This window comes from Urocitellus parryii, chromosome 1, assembly GCF_045843805.1.
Source record: "Urocitellus parryii isolate mUroPar1 chromosome 1, mUroPar1.hap1, whole genome shotgun sequence".
Taxonomy (NCBI): domain Eukaryota; kingdom Metazoa; phylum Chordata; class Mammalia; order Rodentia; family Sciuridae; genus Urocitellus; species Urocitellus parryii.
Genome location: NC_135531.1, coordinates 194,853,687 through 194,877,023, shown reverse-complemented (window position 1 = coordinate 194,877,023; position 23,337 = coordinate 194,853,687). Strand labels below are relative to the sequence as shown.

The following is a 23,337-nucleotide window of genomic DNA, read 5'->3' as shown; positions in this document are numbered from 1 at the left end:
CTAGGTAGACACTGTCCCCTTGCCTCATGCCTCCAGTTGTCATCTTGTCCAGATAGACTAGTTCACTTTGGGGTGCCAGTAGGAGGATAAGAACTAGTGAATGATTTTTTTATTCTCCCAGGCTTTCTTGAATGATAATGAAATCAAGAAGGGACCAGGAAAAGAAGGGGGAGCAATTTAAAAAACAACAGTTCTGAAGACTTAGTAGAAGTTCACTTTAACTGAAACATTCTGGGAAGAGATTCTCCGCTTCCTACTCAAAGACTCAAAACCCGGGGCTGGGTTCATGGCTCAGCGGTATATCGCTTGTCTAGCACATGTGAGGCCCTGGGTTCGATCCTCAGCACCACAAAAATAAAATAAATACAATAAATATATTGTTTCCAGTTACAACTAAAAAAATATTTTAAAAAAGACTCAAAACCCTATGAAGTACAAATTTTGACCAAGATGATAGAAAATCACTAAATTTAAATGTAGATAAGATACAGGGATAAATTTTATTATAATAAGAAGTACAAAAGGAATAAATGTAACCATTATCACTTGAAGGACCTTTCACATAGCTGAAAACAAACATTTTTGAGAGGAAGAGAAGGAACAAACGCTTCCTGAATCCTTGAATGGAACTTGCCAGCCAGAAGATGTCTGATGAAGGCAGAGGGTATACAGAACATGAGAAGAACACTAAACTTACAGATCAGCAAGATTCTGCAGTTCATGTTGGCTGACCTGGCTTGTCATTCCCGTGCCTTCTAGCTCAGGAAGTTGGTTCAACATTATTTTTAAGAGTTGAGAAAGAAAGCGTAAATTTTCTTATTAAAGGGCCAGATTGTTTCAACTATGATAGAAGAGATTTGAGCTGAATTTAAAATAACTAATCTTCCTTAAACTGATTTGCTCTGGTTCACCTTTTCTTTGTTATCTATGTGTTGAAGTCATTTTTCTCCCAGGAAAGTACCAAGGTACTTGCTCTAAGAAACAAAGACATTGATACCTGCAAAACTTTGAATAAAGATCACTGAAAACTACTTACTGCAGGATGACAACTGCCCCTTAAATGAGAACAGATCCTATTATAAATTGGTCTATTGGGCTGGCTTACTGTTTATGACTGCATGAGAATAAAAAGTGAAAACTTGATTGTTTGCTTTTAATTTTCAATGTGTAATTAATGACAAGACCTATAGAAGTTTAGAGACTCTTAAAGGCTAGCAACACAAAATTAGTTGAGGAAAGTCTTAGGCATTTGCAGTAAAATGTTACCTTATAAGAATCCACAATTTTAATATTTCACATATGATCACTGTTGCAGAGTGCCCCTGTCTGTACCTCAAAAACCATTCAAGCCCAATTTCTGATTTTTAAAATAACAAATGTAACAATCCCTTAGGTGTACCTTTTATTAAAAAGAAGAGAAAAATTAAGGTTAACTGTGTCCTTGGAACAATAACAGAGAGAACACCATAAACTTTTCTTTTGGTATCTTAAGATCCTATGCCCCATATTGCTTGGAGGAAATAGGAAGGCTTGAGCGTTCTCAGACTCATTTCAAAGAGAAAGTTATTAAGCACAAGGACACCCAAAGGCTTTGGCCAACATCTGCTATAGGATGCAGCTGATCCATTATGGTGAATTAAGATTCCATAGCTAGGTAGGAAAAGCAAAGAAGTCAATTTCTGAAAGCAGTCTTATCTGTGGAATGATTCATTCCAGTTTACTGATTAACTGGAAGTCCTCAGCAGCATTAGGGGTGAACTAATGTCCCCCTCAAGAAAACACTGTTCTATCCTGCATTATCTCTCTGTCGGGGGCCGTTACAGGGTTTGTGAGGTTTGAAGTTGATACAATTTGAGTAGAACTCTAAGAAGAAAAGAACAAAATTAGTATTTGTTAGAAAATTGGATTACTTTGAGAAATTACAATAAATTGCAAGCTTTTAAAAGCAGATAAAAACAGACATCACAGAATCATTGGAAACAACATAACATTTTTATTACTTGTCTGACACATATTACCCTTTCCTTCCTACAGTATCTTTTGGCTGCATAACCTTTGAAAACTTTTTCATCTGGATAATTCTGTAAAATATTGTCTCTAAAGAGGTAATAGAAACAAAATCCACTCTAAAATTTGGCTGATCAAATTTGGGTTGTAGTACTGACTGTTTTGTAAAAACATTCATTTTCACAACTTGTTACTGGTAATGAGATGAGCTATGTTAGGATGCATAAAACATGACTTCACATCAAGTTGGATTTCAGTTGACAGTACTTCTACAGGTTTCATGCTCTCTAGTAAAGCAATTTCGACAAATTTCACACAATTTCTATCAAAAAAGAAAAAGTGATCATGCATCAATAATTACATATGATTCATTATTGCATGTATTCTTATAGAACAAATTCCAGTTTGTCTAGGTATTAATGAGAAATTAATTTACCTCCTGATATTTTACATAACTGAGGGTTGAAAGACTATTCCATAAGCTGTTTGACTTCATACATTTCAAACATTACTTCATCATTAGTTATATACTTCAGTGTCAGTTGTTTATGTCAATATAAAATCTAGCCCTACATCTTTTTAACATGATTTCAGGAAGTTGGAATGGTGGACAGGATTATGCCAAGAAGCCATGCTATATAATACCAGAACATATAGGAATAACTCTACATGGACATTTCTATTACTCATGTACATAGATTTCATAGAAATATACATTCCAAACTCAGCGTCCCTATTTGGAGCCTCAAAATGCTTGTGGTTACTTCAAACACTAGGGAGTGACACAGAAAAATTTGGAGTGTTAAGTGGGAGCAGTCTTAATCAACTGCAGTCAAAATATCTGATTTTGCATATTTTATGGAAACATGTAAATTTATATTTGCATTACTAGAATCTCTCACCAAACATCTATGCAATAATGGACTCTGAAGCTGAAGTTTAATTCATTTCATGGTAAATGCACCATCATCTGCTCAGATCTTACTTCTTTGTTTCTGTGAAAATAGGCCTTTAACTGTCCCTTCTTCTCTTTAAGGATATTACTTACTGTATTGAATACCATCCAGCTGTGCATATTTAGAAATCTCACATAACCCATCTGCCCATGGCCTGTTTCTTGTGTACCCATGCTTTCGCTCTCACTGGGATAGTCTCATTATCTTAACTTTTGTTTCTCTAAAGAGTAATACATCTATGTAATAAAAAGTCAGGCAGTAAAACTAAACTTATTTTGTGAAAGAGTAGCCTCCTACATTACTGTTTCTTTCTGATTCCCAGAGGCAAATCCTGCAATCCCTCAATTCTTCCCTTTAGAACTTACCTTTCTCTTTCCAAACTCCAAATTTATGATCTGGCTATTTCTTGATTTTTAATGTAATTTCTTCTTTTTCGTCAGCTTTTTTTTTTTGGGGGGGGGGTAGACATAAATCCAAGAAAAGATTAAATAAGAGTATGAAACCACAACTTTTGGCTATGGTGATGTTCAGTATTTACAATAATGTTAAGGTAGTACTGTTCCCAGCTGAGCTACATGATATGCTTCCATTGCATTTAATCTCTGTTTAACCCTTTTAGTTTGCTGGAGTTAGCAAATGCTTTTGCCTATGTATTTGCTTAGTTTTCTTATTAGCAGTCATTAAGTTTCTATAAACTCTCTGCCAGGCTCTCTTAAATATCTGCAAAAACATGGTTTGGAAACTCAGGTTCATAAGAACAGATAAAGTTTATTGAAATGGTAAGTATGTGGGAAAATAGAAAATATTTTTTCATTAATTTTTAATTTTAAAAAGATACTACCTTCAAATAATAACTGCAACCTGATGTTTTATGTCTTCTAATTTAAGTAGAAATAGAGTATGTGATGAGAAAAGCACAAAGGGTGGAGAAGAGATAAATGAAGTTGAAAGTTGTGTATTTTTTATAGTTTATTTGAAATATAATGCAACATTAATTAAAGTGGACCGTAATTTTTTTCTGTTAAGGACATACTGCAGTATTCAGAAAAACCATTAAAAATCCAAAAGATATATCACACAAAAAAAGAGGAAACAATATGAAAAATATTTTTAAAAAAAGACACTTAAAACCAGGAAAGGAGCAAGGAAAGAATGAAAAACTGAAGGGAAATAGGAAAAAAAAAAAGATACTAGGTGAGAATTTAAACACATCATTAATATATGTAATATATTTACAGTGTATGCACACCAATTAAAAAGTAGAGCTTGTTAGACTGGATACTGGATAAAGAAGTAAGATCCACATATTGTTGTCTATAAAGATGCATTATAGATATAAAAACACCAGTAATTTGAAAGTGAATTGGGGTGAGGAGGATATATACTATGTGACTATAAGATTTAAAGGCTAACATTAACCCAAAGCTCCAACAAAACCCAGAAATGAATCATTACAAATCATATAGACTCAGCCCCACTTTAGGGTATGACCACGATAGAGCATATACTTTTTTGGAAGGAAATATCATTCACTTGAGTTTCTATTTCTTTTTTAATTCATATGTGGTATAAAATAAAACATTATAAGAAAACTTAAGAAGGAAAAAAATGTGACCCACATTCAAGAACAGAAATAGTCAATAACTGTGCACGGTGTACTGAAATCCCAGTGGCTCAGAAGGCTGAGACAGGCGGATTGGGAGTTCAAAGCCAGCCTCAGCAATGTGGCTAGGCACAAAGCAATTCAGTGAGACCCTGTCTCTAAATAAAATACAAAATATGGCTGGGGGATGTGGCTCAGTGGTTGAGTGCTTCTGAGTTCAATCCCTGGCACCTCCCCCCTCAAAAAACCAGAAATAGTCAATAGAATCAGATTTAGTAATGGACCAGAAATTATAACTAAAATCCTCAAGAATGTAGTGGGAAGATAAACAATATGCTTAAAAAGAATAAGAAATTTCAACTGAAAATGAAATATTCAATAGAAATTTGGAAAATGAAAACTATACTATGTAAGGTGAAATTAGCAGCAAACTGAACTTTATTTAGGAAACAATCCGTAATTTTTTATTTATTTATTTTGGGGGGGTGTGCTGGAGATAGAATCTAGGGCCTTGTGTATACAAAGCAAGCATTCTACCAAGTTATATCACCAGCTCAAGAATCCATGAACTTTTTGAAACAGGTCAACAGATAATATACTAAAAAAGAGGATAAAAAGAAAAAAAAAGAGCATCTGAGATATGTGATGCAATACCAAATTACCTAACACATACATAATTGAAGTCACAGAAGGAAAGAAGAGAGCAAATAGGAAAGGAAAAATATTTAAAGAAATAATGTCTAGGAATTTTTTCAAAATTGATGAAAGACATCAACTTATACATCCAAAAATTTTAAGAATCTCCAAGGAGGATTAATTCAGACAAAAACATACCTAGAGACAAATTGCTGAAATGCAAAAATTAAAAAACAAGCTTTTAAAGCAACCAAAGTGCAGGGAGGTGGGTTAGGACATATAGTACACACAGGGGAATAATACAAATCATAAAAAACAACAGTGGCCAAGACACAATGAACAACATGGTTAAAATGCTGAAAAAAAACCAGAGTCATCAATTTAGTATTTTACTTCAGTGAAATAGTCATTTGAAAATAAAGGAGAAACAATGACATTTTCAGAGAAAGAATAGCTGAATTTTTCTCCATCATAATTATATTAGAAGAAATGTTAATAGAAGTTCTTTAGGCAAACTGGAAATTATAGTACATGGAAATAGAGATCTGAGGGGGGAAAAAAACAAAGAACATTAAAAGCGCAAATACCTGGGTAAATGCAAATAATTTTTTTTTGGTAAAAAAATTCTTTATCCATATAAATATATGTAATAATTTAAATGTATTTAAAATAATATTGCCTGTTTAAAATAAAGAAAAATATAAGTACTATGGAGTTAGTATCATGAATAGAAGTAAATCATTAAAAAAAAGCACATAACGTGGAATGGAATACTACTATGTGTGAAACATTAGGATATTAGTTGAAGGTAGATGTGATAAAGACAAATAGTTTGTCCATTCAAAAACAGATAAAATTATAACAAAAATTTCAATATGAAAGATAAAATAGGACATTAAAGTAGGATTCACTCATTATTTAGTCTGGAAAAGAAGAAAAAGAATGCATCAGATAAATAAAAAGCAGACATCAGGAGGGAAGAATTGAACCCAAGCTTATCAATAATCGAATTAATTAGAAATGTGCTAAATACCTCAAGTAAAATGTAGATGTTCACAATGGATAAGAAGCAAGATTCAAGTTATATGCTATTTGTAAGAAACACACTTTAAATATAAAGATAGAGACAGAAAATAAAAGGATGGGAAAAGATACATTTGAAAACAATACAAAACAGATGTGACTACATAAATCATTAGTGACTTCAAAATGAGTATCATCATGAAGATTTTATGAAGATAAATGGATCAACTTATCAAAACATAACCCTATGTGTGGCCTTAATAAAAAAGAGGATAAAAAGAAATAACAGAATTTCAAAATAAAAAATAACAGAATTTAATAACAGAATTTTAAAATAAAAAATAAAAATAAAGGAACAAGCAGACCAAAACATATATAAAGTTGAAAATTTTAACATTTTCAGCAATTGCTAGAAAGTAGACAACTATGAATAACCATATAGAAGATTTAAACAGCACTATCAATCAGCTCTACTTGTCATTTATGTCATGAAACAACCGCAGAAAACATGTTCAGATACATGTAGAACTTTCACCAAGACAGACCAGGTTCTGTGCCATAAAGGAAGTATAACTAAATGTTAACTGATTGGAAAGAGACATATATTATGTATATTCTCTGACCACCATGGATTTAAAGAAGAAACAGATAAAAATGTGATACCTAGAAAAATCCTCCCAAATATAGAAAGTAAATCCATAGGCCAAATGAAACTACAAGGAATATCAGAAAATATTTCCAAATGGTGATAATGAACATACAACAGACAAAATATTGTGGAATGTAGTTAAGATAGTAGTTTGAGAAGACAATGCCTTCACATGTTTATCAGAAATGGAGAAATTTAAAAATTGATGAGCTAAGAAAGTAGGAAATGAAGAATATATAAAAACAAGAATAAGAAACAACAACGAAAAACAACAGAAACATCAGTGAAATAGAAAATGATTCAACAACAGAGGAAATCCACACCTTTTTTTTTTTTTTTTTTTTTTTTTAATAAGCACCTAGCAAGATTTGGCACTGTCAATGACTATTCCTCTAATCTGTCAGAGCAAGGTAAGAGAAAGGAGTAGATGTCTTTGTGTTTGTTGTTTTATTTTGCCAACATTGTATCCCCAGCATCTGGTACCAAATAAAGGCTCAATTTTGCAACTGTAACTAACAAGAAACATCAGTTTATTCTGCTTAAAACCTTTCAGCCCAAGAGGAATGGATCAGATCAAGAGATTGATGTGCTAACTATGCTATGTGCATTTATGAATGAGAAAATAAACCCCACTATAATGTACAATAAGGCACTAATTTTTTTAAAAGTCTCATGCACTAAATTCTCTCACACACATGAAAATAGCAGCATTTAGTTATTATTCATTTTATAGAAAATCTTTTTTAAAATAAGAAGAATCTATATTTTCCTAGCATTGCTTTTCACTTCACTTCCAAATGATTAAGAATCTCATTAGTAATGGTGGTCTGCAGGACAGTAAAATACAAATTGGCAAATCAACTACAAATCAACCAAATGAACTATAAGATTACCTTCCCCAGGCTGGGTAGTGGTTGGTCTAATGTATTGTTCATGATTTTAATACCTTGACTACTCTGGATAGCTTTTAAAAAATAGTTTATTGACTGTCCCAGAGAACACATTTTTAAAATATTTAATCTTTTCTTATTAGTAATGTAATACACATTTATTTTCTAAAAAGCTCAGAAAACATAATACGTAGGAAAAAATGATTCCCAATATGTAATCTGAAGACAAAATCTATTATCAGTTTTTTCCTTATATTTCCCTCAAGCATATTTTTATTAAATATTGGTACATAATAGTATGGTTTTTCCTTTTACTTTATGTACTATTCATTTTTTTCCCTGCCACTATAATTTTGTAAGGTATTTTCCCTCTTGTAGAATCCATATATCTCAAGACCATTCCAAGCCTTTCCTATTTTATTTTCTGCCTATGGAATACTATATTGAGAAGAATGGTTTCTGCTAGTGATGTACCTTGTAAATTGTCTAGATTTTCCTGTTACAAACTAATGTCAAATACTAAGTTCTATTTGTTTCTTCTCAGAATTATATATAATGACCTCCTTTTCCACATGTATATTGCTTATTTATTAAAAGTATGTTTAATAGATTAAAATTTCTATAATAATTTCAGGTAATAAACATATTATCAAGTTCCCTGTGTTTTGGTTCTGTTTTATTTTACTTTGAGGTATTGAGAATTGAACCAGGGCCTCCTGCATGCTAGGCAAGCTGTCACTGGGCTACATCTCCAGCCTTTTATATTTTTTAAAATTTCAAACTATGTCTCCTGAAGTTGCCCAGGCTGGCCTAGATGCTGTCTCAGCCACCAGAGTAGCTGGGCTTACAAGTGCCCAATTCTGGCCTTGATTTTAACAGAAATACCTCTAGCATGCCATCATTGATGTTTTTGAGTACTAGTATTAAAGTGTATCCTTTATGTTTTATGAAGAATTTTTTTCATTTTTGATTTATAAGAACTTCTTGTGAGAAATGGAAGTAGAATTTTATAGAATTTAACTGATCATAACTTTTAATTTATTTTTGATAATAGAGTAAAACCAATCTTAATATCAAACCATCCTGAGTCCTAGGTTAACCTTAGGTGATTTGTTTTCCTTAGTATTACTGATTTCTAGTTATTAGCATTGTATGTAGGATTCTAACAGTCATATTTATAATACAGAAATGTCTGAGTCTTTTTGAATATTCTCTTAGTAAACGGGTAAAGAGACTGGGAACTAGTATTGTTATAGTTAAACCTTTGTCCCAGGGTTGCATAAACTGACTTCCAGACCACTCACGTATAATGGAATCAAGGCTTTATTGAAGCACACCGGTGGCGGCTGACCAGAACATAAAGCTGTTCCCCTGATCAGCCCCAACAATTGCAAGGGCACTCCTTATAAGCCTGAAAACCACAAAAGGGATGTTCAGGGGGTCTAGCCAATGCAAGCAAGCCAGGTTACAGAAGCGGGACAGTGCAGTCAATCGGAGGGAAGCCTAACCAATCACAGTTAGCCCAGTCACCCCAGTTACAGAAACAGAGCCCCGTCACCCTAGTTACAGAAACAATACCCCATTAGGTAGTTCCGTGTTCTTAAAGGTTTCTATAGCAAAAGGAAAAGAACATCTTGCTCCAGTCATGACTCTTCTACTTGGCATGGTTGTTTTACAGGATGAAGTCATAAAACAAAATGGAGTCACATTTGCTCCTACTATCACAGTATTTACTAGGTTACTGCTATCTCTAGGACATTGTGTTGAGTTTTATACAACTTCATTTATTTTTTGTATTTTTCTTAGATTATATAATGTATAGTAGCTTGATTTAAAGTACTTAAATACTTGTTTCTAAGTATTTGTTTTCTGAACTTATTTCAATTCACATATCATGGGAATTATCAGTATCTAAGAATGTTTAAAATAATTGTAATATAAAAGCCATCTTTAGAGGGCAAATGCTGGGGAGTGATATTGGCCAAATTATGTTGCTATATTGTGTGCATACACAAAAATGTAACAAATCCCATCAACATGTACAACTATAATGCACAAATAAAAAAATAAAAGTCTAAAAAAAAAAAAAGAAAGAAAGAAAAGCCACCTTTCCAGGCCTTTTGTGGAGGTAATTACCTGATAATTGTTTCAATTTCTTCCTTTAGTCAGTTTGGGCAATTTAGAGCTTAAAGGAGTTTTCCTGACTTAGTCCTATTACTAATATATTAGTTTTCTCATGTGGATCCCTACTTTCATTTAAAAAGATCTCTCAGCTCCATGTGGTGGTGCATACCTCTAGTCCCAGCTACTCCCAGCTACTAGGATCACTTGAGCCCATAAGTTTTGAGACCAGACTTGGCAACCTAGCAAGACCCCACCCGGCAGAGAGAAAAAAAGAACACTCATGCCCAGGGATGCATGTGTGTGCACACAAATCAACAAAGAAAGCACTGCCTTTCAGCTCTGCTCAATTTGTTACTGGAATCACCCCATCCTCTCCTTAGAAATAGTAGTTTTTTTTTCTTAGAAATAGTTGTTTTCTTCTATGCCTGGCTAGCATGTGCTATACAACAAACACCCTCTAATTTACCATCCAGCAAGCTTTTTGTTGTTGATATTATTATTTTATCAAATTTCATCAAAATAGGTCATATCTACCTAGTACAATCTAACAAATAAGATCATTGCTGAGTAAGTTTCTTATGCTGTAGGTGCGTTCAACCTCTTGAATTTGTTATTCTGCTAAATCTTTACAATGTTACCTTTGCCTTCTTTAAGTGTCTATTTTTATTTGTCCTTGAAACACATAGTGTCACTTTGCTGCACATGCAATAGTATTTGTTCTTTTGAGAATATATACTACATTTTAAATTCTACAAAGGGATGAAGTTTCCTAATTATTTATAAAAATCCTTAAATGTTTATAATGATCTGTTTAAAACATCATTAATGGCAAAGGAAGAATTGTGTATTTTTATTTCCCTACCCCAGCTACTTCTTTTCTTCTTGCCTGCTTTCCTTTTTATTTATAACAGGTGATCATTTTTCTTTTAATTTATATTTATGAACAAATATTACAATAAATTAGACTTCCTACCAATAGTTTAATACTCAGTGCCATTCCTTTTAACATTCATCTTCCTAAACTTGGATTAATTTTAGCATCCCCTATGTTTTTGGTACCATGTTAATAAACTTGAAAACTACCTCTATATAGTTTGTATGTTAACTTTAAAAATGAATCATTACATAGATAAATGTTTTGGGGTCAATACTTTTTCAGTTCAAATAAAGTATTATGAGAGAAATAGGACTTTTAAATTTTACTAGGTTCAATGAAACTCCATCATGTACAACCACAAGAATGGGATCCTAATTAGAGTAAATTATACTTCATGTATGTATGTCAGAATACACTGTACTGTCATGTATATCTGAAATAAATAAATAAATAAATTTATTTCACTAGGTTGCTCGAATAATTTATTTTTCCAATCTTAAAATCACATAGTAGTCTATGTTTAGATTTCTGTGTGCTATGAATATTTCCATTTCTAAAATTCATTTTAAAAAGAGAAATGACTTTCCACATTTTACCATTGCTTCTATTCCAGTTCTTTGGAAACATCAGTTATACAAACACTGGGTCTCAGCTCATTCCCTGTAATGACCTCCAATCTCATCTGGGTCATGAAGGTGCTTTTCTCCACATCCGTTTTTTTTAAATTTTTTATTTATTTATTTTTTACATGAGTATTATTATTATTATTTGCATTAAAATTCTTAATACACCTTTATACCACAATTTATTACATTTCTGTATATAAGATATATTGACACCAAATTCACATCTTCATACATGTATTTTGTATAATGATGAGGGTCTTCTTTCATCATCCATGCAACTCCCCTTCTCCCTCCCTTTCCCTCCCACCCCTCTTCCCTATCTAGAGGTAATCTTCCTCCCATGCTCTTCCTCCCTATCCCATTTTGAGTTACCCCCCTTATATCAGAGAAGATACTCGGCATTTGTTTTTATTTCAAAGCTCCTGTGCTCACCTCAAACCTATCAACTTGAAAAACCATGGTACAAGGGTCAAATCTAGCTTGCTGCCTGCTTTTGTAAATGGTTCTAATGGAACACAGACATATTCATTTGTTTGTATATTGACTATAGCTGCTTTTATCCTTCCATGGCACACTTAAGTATGAGGGACCAGCAAACTAAAATATTTACTATCTCATCTTTTACAAAATAGGTTTACAGACCTCTCCTCTAAACCTATTATCACCTATTCCCTTTACTCGGTTACAAAGAATATAAAATATGAGTATAATATAAGCTTAAAGGAAAAAAAGAGGTACAAAAATCAGATTCTGTACCTATGTATTTTTCCCTCCTGTGGGCATTCTCCCCATCTGAGATATGTTCCTCTTCTGACCAGGATCTCAGTAACTATCTCATCTGTATTATATTCCCTGACTCCTAATTCTCACCTTAATACACTGACACTATTCTATTCCCCTATCCCATCAAAGGAAAACAAAACTATTTAAATAAAGAACTCAATTTAAACCCCATCCTGTAGCTACAGTTTCTTATTTGCCTTCTTCACCTAACATCCTATGTTGTACACTTAGAACATCCATTTCCTTACTCCAATTCTACTACTTTCCTCATTCTGAAAAATCCTTTCATTTCCTGCTGGAAAAAATCTCACTTATACTTCAGCAGCGTGTGACACTATTAGTCATTTCTTCTCCTGAAACGTTCTATCTCAGGCTTCTGGGAGGGACATTAAATCATCCTCTTTTGTAGGATTCTCTTTCTTGTGTTTGTTTCTGTCCGAGCTGCCTTCTCTTCAGTCTACATACAAATTATCATCTACATATTAATGATTCCTAACTTTTATAAGTGATACCATTTTCACATTTCATGTAGCCAAACAGAATGCCCCATAGGAACCTTAAGCTCAGAAATGATTTTGCTTTCCAAACTGAGCACACCCTTGTGACCATTCTATTAGCAAATGGCAATGTCCTCCACCGGGTATCCAAATGCAAAACCTGAGAGTCATTCTTTCCCTTCTATCAAATGCCATTTATTTTCAAATCCTTTCAATATTTCCTCTCAGATTTCCTATTGATCCATTGTGATGTTCTCAAACCTTACATAGAACACAGGCATCTTTAACCTCAAGAGGGTTTCTACCCTCTTCTTAGCTTCCTAATCTATGTGAAGATTGATAGATTGTTGATCATGACACACCTCCTTTTCCATTTTAAAGTCCTTCAATGCATACAGGTTAAGTCTAACTCCTTCAATATGGCCTATTAAAAACCAAGACTCTAGCTTATTGGTTAACATTAGTTGCCCCATCTCTTGACGCCCTAGGAAATAGCCATATTCATTTTCACATCCATTAATGTTCCTTATGAACCTTAGTCAACCTCTGGGACTTCACATAGTGGGTTAGATGACGCTCCCATAAAGCTGCCTAATTCTCAGTCTCAATTTAGACATCAATTCCTCAGGAAGACTAACTGGGACTTCCACCCCGCACCCCAGGTTAGGCATTCCTCTTGTATTCCTATCAGTACAAATGCTTTCTTCAAGAAAACAGTTCATGAGGACACAGACCATTTCTACTTTATCACCATAAAGAGAGTTCAACACAGTGTTCAGTACTCTATTTAATGCCTTGATTGAATCTGAACTACTTATCATCTTTATTTTTATATACCTATTCTTGTCCTTGTGATATGGGGGCAAGTTCTCAAACTTTTCAAAAGTGTCCCCTTTATCATTTCTGATTATTTCTCATTTAATGCACCTAAATTTACCACTCTTTCAATTGTGTCATTTTATACCTTTGCCTATAATACTTTCATAATGACCCTCAAAATTTTTTACATTCTAAAAACTTTTTGCTTATAGCAGTAAATCTATGTTAGAACAAAGTGAGCATAAGAGCCTTCAGGGCACTGTGTGTATGTGCACGTTCTATAATTGTTACTCATATATTTTGCAATCTTTCTCATGCCTCATACCTATTAAGGTCTAATTTGTATTTAAGGAAAACTGTAAGATTAGATAATACTGAAATTGTTTGGCTGTTATGTCACAGACTGACACAAGACTACATCGGAATTCTTGATAAAAAGAACAAAGGGGTGGGGACCGGAAGGCGAGGAAGAAATAGGAATGTCAAACTTTTTTTTTTTTTTTTAAGAAAATCTTCCTTGTACCACAAAAAGGCAGCAGTTGACATTTTGTGAAAGTTCCTACTAATCTGTCTTCTATTTAAAAACAGTGATCTAAGCAAATGCCACTTTTGGCCTTCTCTTGGAAACAAAAGCATTTTGAGGTAGTAGGTGAAGGAAAAACACATTCCAGAGTTATAAAGCAAAAAATTAATGAGGCTAGCTGCTGCAGAGAGGAAGATAATATATGGAGTTCACTAGAAAAGTTTTCAATATGATCTACCATTTTTTCTGTTTATTTACTTTTAGATGTTGATGGATCTTTATTTTATTCATTTATTTGTATGTGGTGCTGAGAATCAAACCCAGTGCCCCACACATGCTAGCAAGTGCTCCACCACTGAGCCCATAACCCCAGCCCCTTGTCCTATTTATTATACTTGCACAGAAAATGTTTTAAGGTTCACAACTTGTTATTCTTTTAAGGGCAATTACTGAATGTGCAGATGTGTTGCTGGTATATTAAAGACTTTCACTATGCTTTTCTAAATGACACCTAACTGTGTTACTGCTACTCGGCTGGTTCAGAATAGTCTGCCCCAAATATAACTTTTCATAGAAGCAAATAATGAAGTTGTCTGGGATAACTGAAATTAAAAAGGGACAGAAGTGCCAGAGAAAAGGCGATCTTTAAATTTATATTACCATACATGGTATTTGAGTAAGTCATTCAATATGGATGGCATGCACATGTTAAAAATAAATATGTGTAATATCGCAGAGTTAAAGGGTCTTTAGTAGGTTCCCTAAAATACTAGCTCTGCCAAGTAGAACAGTCAAATACTACACATAATTTGTTTTTATCAAATGCATGGCTCTTTTGCAAAGTAATACACTAAAGAGAGAAGATGGTATTTTTCAAATAAACACAAAATAAGTCAATTAATTCTGAATAAGTAGTAACAACTTTATTTTAACTCAACGTGCTGAAATGCAAAAAATATTTTCAGCAACAAGATACAAGTAGTATCTTATCATTAACATCAACTGATTAAAAATGAGGCTGAAAGTCCAATAAGATCTTATACATTTGAATCTTGAAAGTCAACTTCCCTCAGAACTAACATTTAAATAATTTCAGCAGAAATATTTTCAAAATGGGACTTTTGTATCTTCATTTTTAAATCTGAATGCAAAATTAACTGGGTTACAGTATACAATGATAAACTCTAATAACAGAAAAAGATTTATAATATAAGAATTCCTTTTCAAACATAAAGTTCACATACTACAAACAGAAGACACTGTGTGATTTCATTCCCAGTGAGAGGAAGTCTTGCATATGGTAGGCACTCAATATTTGTTCAACTGGACCTAAAATTTACATCATTCCATGAACATTTAAATAAAGTAGAGCTCATAATCTGTATAAAAAAGGTTTGCAAAATACTCTTATGTGTGCTGAAAGTGCTGTCTTTATAATCTGAGAACACTAAGACAAACCCATTTACCCACCCACCTCCTTTTACAAGAGTACAGTGAATATTTATTTTATCCAACAAAGAGCATGCATGTCCACGTCAGACTAGTTCACCTCTTTATACATGGCTGTGAGCAAAGCTTGTTGAGTTGAACTTTCACAAAACTTACTGAAGAAAATACCTGTTGTGTTTTAGCAACAAGGTGATCCAAACTTTTTTGATTTTTGGTGGTGCTAGGGATTGAACCCAGGGCCTCATGCTAGCAAGCACCATAGCACTGGGCTACACCCCCAGCCCTTGTCTATAATTTTCTAAAGAATTCTGCTTGAATATTAAATTTATGCATAAAATGTTATATGGGTAAATTAATAATTACACTTTTGACAATTTAAGCTCTCAGATCTGGCTTAAAAGTTAATATTGTTCTTAACTTTTCAGACATCTTTGTTAATATTTTAACACTTACAATTGATGTCCTAAAAAGGCACTGTTTTCACATTTCATCATGCAGTACATTGGACACATTTTTGAGAATGAAAATTTCCTGTCAAATAAATTATCCTCCAAAATAAAGCACACTTAAATGTAAGATTTCAACTAACCTGAATTTTTGACATTTAACTGAGTCCTATTTTCAGAGGTTCACTTTCTGAACATATCTCCACACAAGCCCGAGTACAGATACACAAGCGTAAGCGTGCGCGCGCGCGCGCACACACGCATTCCACATAAATGACCACGTAATTCATGCAAGGTTCTCTAATCACTATTTGAAGACAATGACATGAGTATTCAAGGAGGTAAAATTGGCAAGCCATATTATGGCACCTTCATATTTGTGCTCCAAATACCAATACATGTTAAAATTAAAAAATGAAAAAGGCACAAATATAGTGTCTTTAAATCTTAGTCTAAAGAACAGTTATCCAATGGTTCTTTTTATAATAAGTAATATTTGAAACCACTCAATACTTTATATGGAAAAGTGTCAAAAGGGAAACGGGAGCAGGCTGATAGTTTAAAAGGCAAGACTGCTCTGGACAAAAAACTGTGCCTATTATGAATAAAATGTATGCAGTCTAGAAATGGGGCAGTGGGTGGGGAAAGGCTTTTAGAGCACTAACATAAGAATACTTTTTTTTAAATCATTGCCTTAAGAACCCATACCAAAAATATACATAATAAATAAAAAAATAAATCAACTACCATATGATTCTGTTAGTATAATGGTAGGCATTATATTATTTGAAAAGTGGACATTTCTACAAACATGGATATTTTTACAGCACAGTGTTTGACATTTTTGGTACAAAATGTGCTAACAAACTAAAAAAAATCCTTATAATAAAATTCTTAGGATTTGCAACAAACACTAGAATAAGGGCAAGCTGAAATGTTCACTATAAGGTATTAGTCACTATGGTAAGAAGTGCAGATTGAAGCAGTAAATTAATTCACAATGTGCTGGGGTGGTGTACATTTGATATAAAGGGATACACCAGAGATATTTTAATATATGACAACATAATTCTATAACTGGAGGGAATTTTTGTTTTCTTCTAAGATCCTGGTAAAATCTTAAAATTAAAAGTGTGTTTGTTTGTGTGTGTGTGTGTGTGTGTGTATTTTTAAAATTGCACATTATAAATTTAACAGGCTCAATCTTATGGTGGAGTTAGGGAAGTGAATTTCTACTTGCCATAATATTCTTAAATAGGATGAAGTCCATTGCTTGTATTCCAAGGAATTCTTCTAATTTTAAGTTACCACAACAAAGACTCAATCAAGATATGCAGAAAGAAACTAAGACGTGAAAAATATGATCTTTTCAAACTGTGGTTTGTTGTGGATAACAAATGCTTATTTGATAGTGTTTGTTCAATGCAATTAGGAATCACTCTTTATATATTAGGATTGCTTCAGTCAAAATCTAACAGAGATAGCAAAAATAAAATCTATTTTAAAAGCTCAAGCTTCATTTTTTTTCCTTTGTCCTGAATTCAAAAACTAAATAAACAAATTACAGAAATTTAATCTTGAGAATAAAATTATATATGCAAACATATAGGTATATGCAATTTTTTTCCAGTGACACACTTTTCCCCTTGTTGTCAAATAAAAATCTTGCCTAAAAAGCACACTGTCACTGCTACAGTAAGTCAGATGTGGTGCTCTGACACTGATCACTCCTGCTTCTTTCTCTAGGACAATACACCAGAACAGACCTCACAACTATCAAACACTGACATTTCTGTGTGTTTAAAGCTAAGATTCATGTATAATAAAGAACTGGCCCATGAAAAGCAGTTTATAAATAGTTTATCCTGTTCACATTATGCAGAATTTCAATCATCCACAATGTTAGTACAGTAACTGAAATACAAAGAAGAAAATAATAAGGGGGAAAAAGCTCAAAGTGTGGCCTGACATAGTCTAAGGGCTCCCTTCTTTACTATGCATCTCCCACAGACAAATCGCTATAAGACAAATATCTGTTAATTGTGTGGAGAGTAGACTGTCCAGGATTCATTTATTTTTCAGTTGCTTTTTCCAAAGTGTGATAAAACAAGGATAAATCCAATAATGAATATCTGAAATCCAAACCAATTTATCTATAGTGGATATCTTTCTTATCTATTAATATCAAACATCTCAGTTGCCTCCGTCTTACAAATTTCTTTGAAAAATTGAAACACAATTAATTATACCTAAATAATCCCCCCAAAGCAAAAAATATATGTACCATTCAACATACAAAAGTTACACATTAAAAGTGCATATATATCTTCCTTAATTGGCCCACTCATTAAATTTACATTTGGTCATCCTTACTTTTAACATGTACAGAATTCTTCATATAGGTAGGTCATTATAAATTAAGAAAAAATTACTTCAGCACAATACATACTTTCTGCTTATTGAAATCTTAACCTCAATCAGTTTTCAATCATTGTAAACTTGGATAAACCCACAGTTTCTTGGACAGCTAACATACAGACAAACAAATTTTACTAAAAATCTGGGCCAACTCACTGCATATTTGCCCCCTGAAATGAAAAATAAATTAGAATCGAAGCAGTGTATTGCCATAACTTACCTTGCAGGTAAGCAGGTTCTCCTATATTTATAGAACTTAAACTGGAGACATTACTGATAACCTCCAATAGAAGTGCTTTTTAAGGAGAATCTAGTTTTAAACTTTGAGATAGCATAGGACAAACTTTATAAAATTCATTTTCTTTTCCCCAAAATAATGGAAGATCCTTTTGAAACTTAATATCTTCAGTTATCAATATTACTGCATTATGGAGCTAGTGCAATCCTGCATAGCCTTGGTCAAAATGACAAGGCACAATAAAAAAATTAAAGTTATTATATGAACAAGAGAAGTCATTGAAGATAATTTAAGGCCTTGAAGTGAAGTAATCAGTCTAATTTAAAGCTGAAGTATAAACCATAAATTATCCACCTGAAATGCAAGCAGTATGCTTTTTCAGCTTCTGTTCTGTGGACAAGAAAACAGAAACAACTCTTGCTTATGGTTTGTGTATTAGAATCCTTCTGGACCTGGAGGAGTAAAAGTCAATTCCTTTTTTTTCCTACTGTTCATGGAAGATTTCAGGACTGCTTTAGCCGTTTGCGTGGAATGCCAAACTGTGGACACTGTGCAGATGCTAATGCCCGGAAGGCTTCTGCTACTAAGTGAGGGTGAGACTGAATCATGGACTTCCACCCTGATGTTTCCATTATGTCGGTTGCTTGGCTGAAAAAGAAAATAAAGTGACGTTTACTAAAGAATACTTTTCAAAATGCACTTTTGTATTGTCATTTCTTTTTTCAATTGGTGTTTTTTTGTTTGTTTTTTGTTTTTGTGGTGCTGGGATTGAACCCAGGGTCTTGTGCATGTGACGCAAGCACTCTATCAACTGAGCTATATCCCAAGCCCTAATTGGTGAATTTTGAAATGTTCAAACTCTCTCTTTATCTACTCAAGTTATTTAAATTTATTAAAATATCATCTTCATCTTACTGGTATTTTCTGTTGCAGATGTAATTATTCTATTTTTTTGGAAGACTGACACCCTAACCCTAAAGTATATGCAACACGGTCTCCATAGTCCTATTGTAACCTATGCTATCATTCTGTACCAGCTCTTTGAAGAGCCCCTTTCTCTTTTTAACTTGCCTCTTACAGGCAGGTTTTCTCAAGTTCTGATTTTTGCCATCTGCTTTTGTCTTTTAATGTGCATTATCTGTTCTACTCCATCCACTCTTCACAATTTTAACAATCATATTCAATGACTGCTGTCAATGACAATTATCAATGATAATCACTGTTCTGCTAAACGCTAGGCCTCTCCACAAGGTTTGTTCTCAATTACTTGCTCTTTTATTTATTTATTTATTTATTTAGTGGTGTTGGGGATTGAATCAAGGGTCTTGTGCATGCTAGGCAAGCACTCTAGCCACAACCTAGCCCTCACCTGCTCTTTTTATTTGCATGTGCCTCATGTTGCACAAGTTCAGGACTATCACTTATCATCTCTCCCCTCAAACTCCAAATTCTTCCTCCTTCATTTTTAATCAGCTACAGCTCCCACCAACACCAGTAATTCAAATTAAAAACCGAGAGTCATCTCAAAGTCTGTCTTTTCTAATTTAAATCATTAAAGTCCTATGTTAATTCATAAAAATGTCTTGAATCCCTGGTTAAGGCCTTCATCATCTCACATTTGGATTATTATAAAAGTCTCCTTATTTGTCTTCTGTCTCCTATTTTGCTCTTCTTTCAATCCAGCCTCCATACTGCTGCCTTAGTACCATGACTCTTATTAACATAAATATGACTATATCATTCTCTCTCTTATTATTCCCTGTTTCTAAGTTTTAAAAAGAGAAAAATGGCTCCTTATTACTAGTCCCGTATTTCCTCTCTGTACCTTTCCACTCCCAAATTTATGTTCTAGCTTCTTGTACTCAGGTACTAAATTGCTTATATAATATGATCTCACTGAGCAATCACAGTAAATAACTGCTCAAGTAACAAATTTAGTAACCCTTCCTTTCCTCCTCTTTTCACTCTCTTCAACCAACCAAAAACTATTATGGATTCTCCCTTCAGGGTATTTCTTTTTCTTTTTCTTTTTTTTTTTTTAAAGAGAGAGTAAGAGAGGAGAGAGAGAGAGAGAGAGAGAGAGAGAGAGAGAGAGAGAGAAATTTTTTAATATTTATTTTTTAGTTCTCGGCGGACACAACAGCTTTGTTGGTATGTGGTGCTGAGGATCGAACCCGGGCCGCAGGCATGCCAGGCGAGCGTGCTACCGCTTGAGCCACATCCCCAGCCCCCAGGGTATTTCTTTTATACTTTCATTTCTCACAAGTCACACTGTCAACTAATCAAGTCTAATTTTACCCTTCATCTTTTTGCTTGAACTACTTAATAACTTTCCAAATGGTCCACCTGTATTTAAATGTGTTCCTTTTACTACCACTATCATTCCAAATTCTCCAAAATCCATTCTCCAATGCGCATGCAGAGATTGTTGGAAGTGCAAACCAGATCATGCCCTACTCTAGGTAATAACCTTTTCTGTATGCTCATTACTCTTTGGTCTTGAAATAATGTCTGAAAATCCTAATGTTACATGGCTCTTGTGTGTTGCCTCAGCTTTTTTCTCATTACCTACCCTACCTTACACATACATACAAACTCTATACTGCGCACGTGTGCGTTCTCTCTCTCTCGCGCGCGCGTTCTCTCTCTCTCTCTCTCTCTCTCTCTCTCATCACTAAAACTTTGAACATTTTTATTTCCCTTTTGGGGGCTATACTTTTCCTTGTTCTTTTCTTCACCATTCCTATCAATATTTTAGGTCCTTATTTTTATAATTCCTTAAAGATGTTTTCTGTCACCTAGATGAGATTAGGACCCTTTGGCATATTCTGCTATGGGGTACATTCTTTATCATCACACTTTATTGCAATTACATGTTTAATTATTTAATCTGCCACTAACTCCTTGAAGTCAGGAAAAACATCTTGTCATGTTCACCACTATATTCTCTGTACTAAGCATAGAGAATTGGATATTTATTGAATAATAAAAGAATCTGTCAAACGATCAACTACTTCATACTTCTATACTTTAGTCCACACTATACTTTCTGTCTTTAATTAATGTATACTACTTCCTTCTTAGTTCTGCTAACTCTAGTTCATTTTTTTTAAAACTCAACTCTGGAAAACCATCCCTAAATTTCAATGTCTGTACACATCCTCTTCTATATTACTTACCATATTATAATGAAATGATATATTTGTGTATCTATCTCCAATGGATAAATTTCTAAAGAACCAAGATTTTTCCCTCAAAGGCCTTTTTATCTGTAGCACATAAGCATGGTGCTTGAGACAAAAAATGCTAGGTAAATGTTAAACTAAAATTAGCAGATATCAAAAAACAAATTTTTACTTGTCAAAATCAAGTTACTAGTGTGTCATTATGTCTAAAACCTAATTGTTTGTAACCACAGAAAATTTTTAATATACCTGAGCTTTTCATTCATTAATTTCATAAAAATCTATTGGAGGTCTGTACATACAATATGACTTTTCCATGGAGTATTAAATATGCCAATAATTTTGACATCAAAAAAGTTATAAAATGTATTTTATTAACAGAGTAAAACTAAAGCTTGAAAACGTATAAGTAGAAAGGATCAAAGAATTGTCATTTGCTGCTAATACAGACATTCTAAATCCAAAATTCAAAATTATTTTGCCCCCTAGGGACATATATCATGTTGAAATTGAATTATGAACTGAGCAATATACAGGACAACCAATGATTTAAAAATAGTCAACTACTTCTTACTTCCAGGAAACAAAATTCAGAAACTAATAGGATTTCAGCTAATCAATTTCATATATATCAAAGTATATGGATGTATTGGGAAATAATTAAGTGAACAAACAAGTTCATTTAAATGTCTAACACTGTCCTCTTTTTTGCTTTTATATACCATCTCTTGATAATTTAAAAAAAATAGAATTTAAGGGTTCGTAGGTAAAACTAATCAAAACAAACGCAGAATCTTCAAACTATCAGCTACTTTCCCTTTTTGATTTCAAAAATTGCAAAGATATAGAAAAGTTACCTTAAAAATAAGAAAGTTTTTAAGAAGTAGGGTATAATAAGTTCCAAGAGTTCATATTCAAAGATCTATGCTTAGAAGAACATGATAAGCCTTCATCCCCTTATACATTTACCAGGGAAAAGAAAAATCAAATTGCTACCAGTTTGGGAATATTAGGAAGCTCAACCTACTAGCATATGATTCAAGATACTTGACTGACTAACCTAAGGAACAGTGAGTTCGCACTAAATGTGAAACCTTTCAAAGCAAATATGAAGGATATACTCTTAATTGGACTAAGTGAATATTTCTCACAATTTTTAGCAATGCTTTCTGAAGGGGCAGAGGCTAATCTCTAGCAGTCCTTAGTAATACTTGGACTCAGTATATACCATGTGGCATATGTGCTTAAGAAATTAGGGCATCCATTTCAGTGTGCATTAGAAGCTGATCTACAAGGGAGCATAGCCTCAGGAATCCACTAAGTGATTAAATATTTTTTAAAAAATAACTAGCAGATTTGCTTCTTATAACTAACATCTGGATTCATACTTAAGGTAGAAGAACAAAAGGCTATGCAAACACTTAATTTCATTATGCAGATCAGAAACTGATGTCATCTTACTTGCTGTTCCAGTTTTTCCCATCTTTACACCCAAGTTGTCGAAGTACACTGCACCTGCATTGAAGATTTAAACACACTTAAAAAAAAGTCCAGTGATAAAATGTTGAAGGTGTCATGCCCAATGAAA

General features: G+C 33.4%; 1 protein-coding gene across 2 annotated transcripts in view; it reads right to left on the bottom strand.

The window, feature by feature from the left end:
• Positions 1–14,920: 14,920 nt before the first annotated feature.
• The window catches only part of Spopl (speckle type BTB/POZ protein like), a 56,745-nt gene continuing 48,328 nt past the window's right edge, over positions 14,921–23,337 (bottom strand). For both annotated transcript variants that reach the window (XM_026388310.2, XM_026388319.2), the window contains 2 exons: positions 23,211–23,264; positions 14,921–19,212 (listed from right to left, as the gene is read on the bottom strand). In XM_026388310.2, coding sequence (XP_026244095.1) covers positions 19,068–19,212; positions 23,211–23,264 — 199 coding nt within the window. In that variant the 3' untranslated portion in view covers positions 14,921–19,067. The remainder of the gene's footprint in view (positions 19,213–23,210; positions 23,265–23,337) is intronic.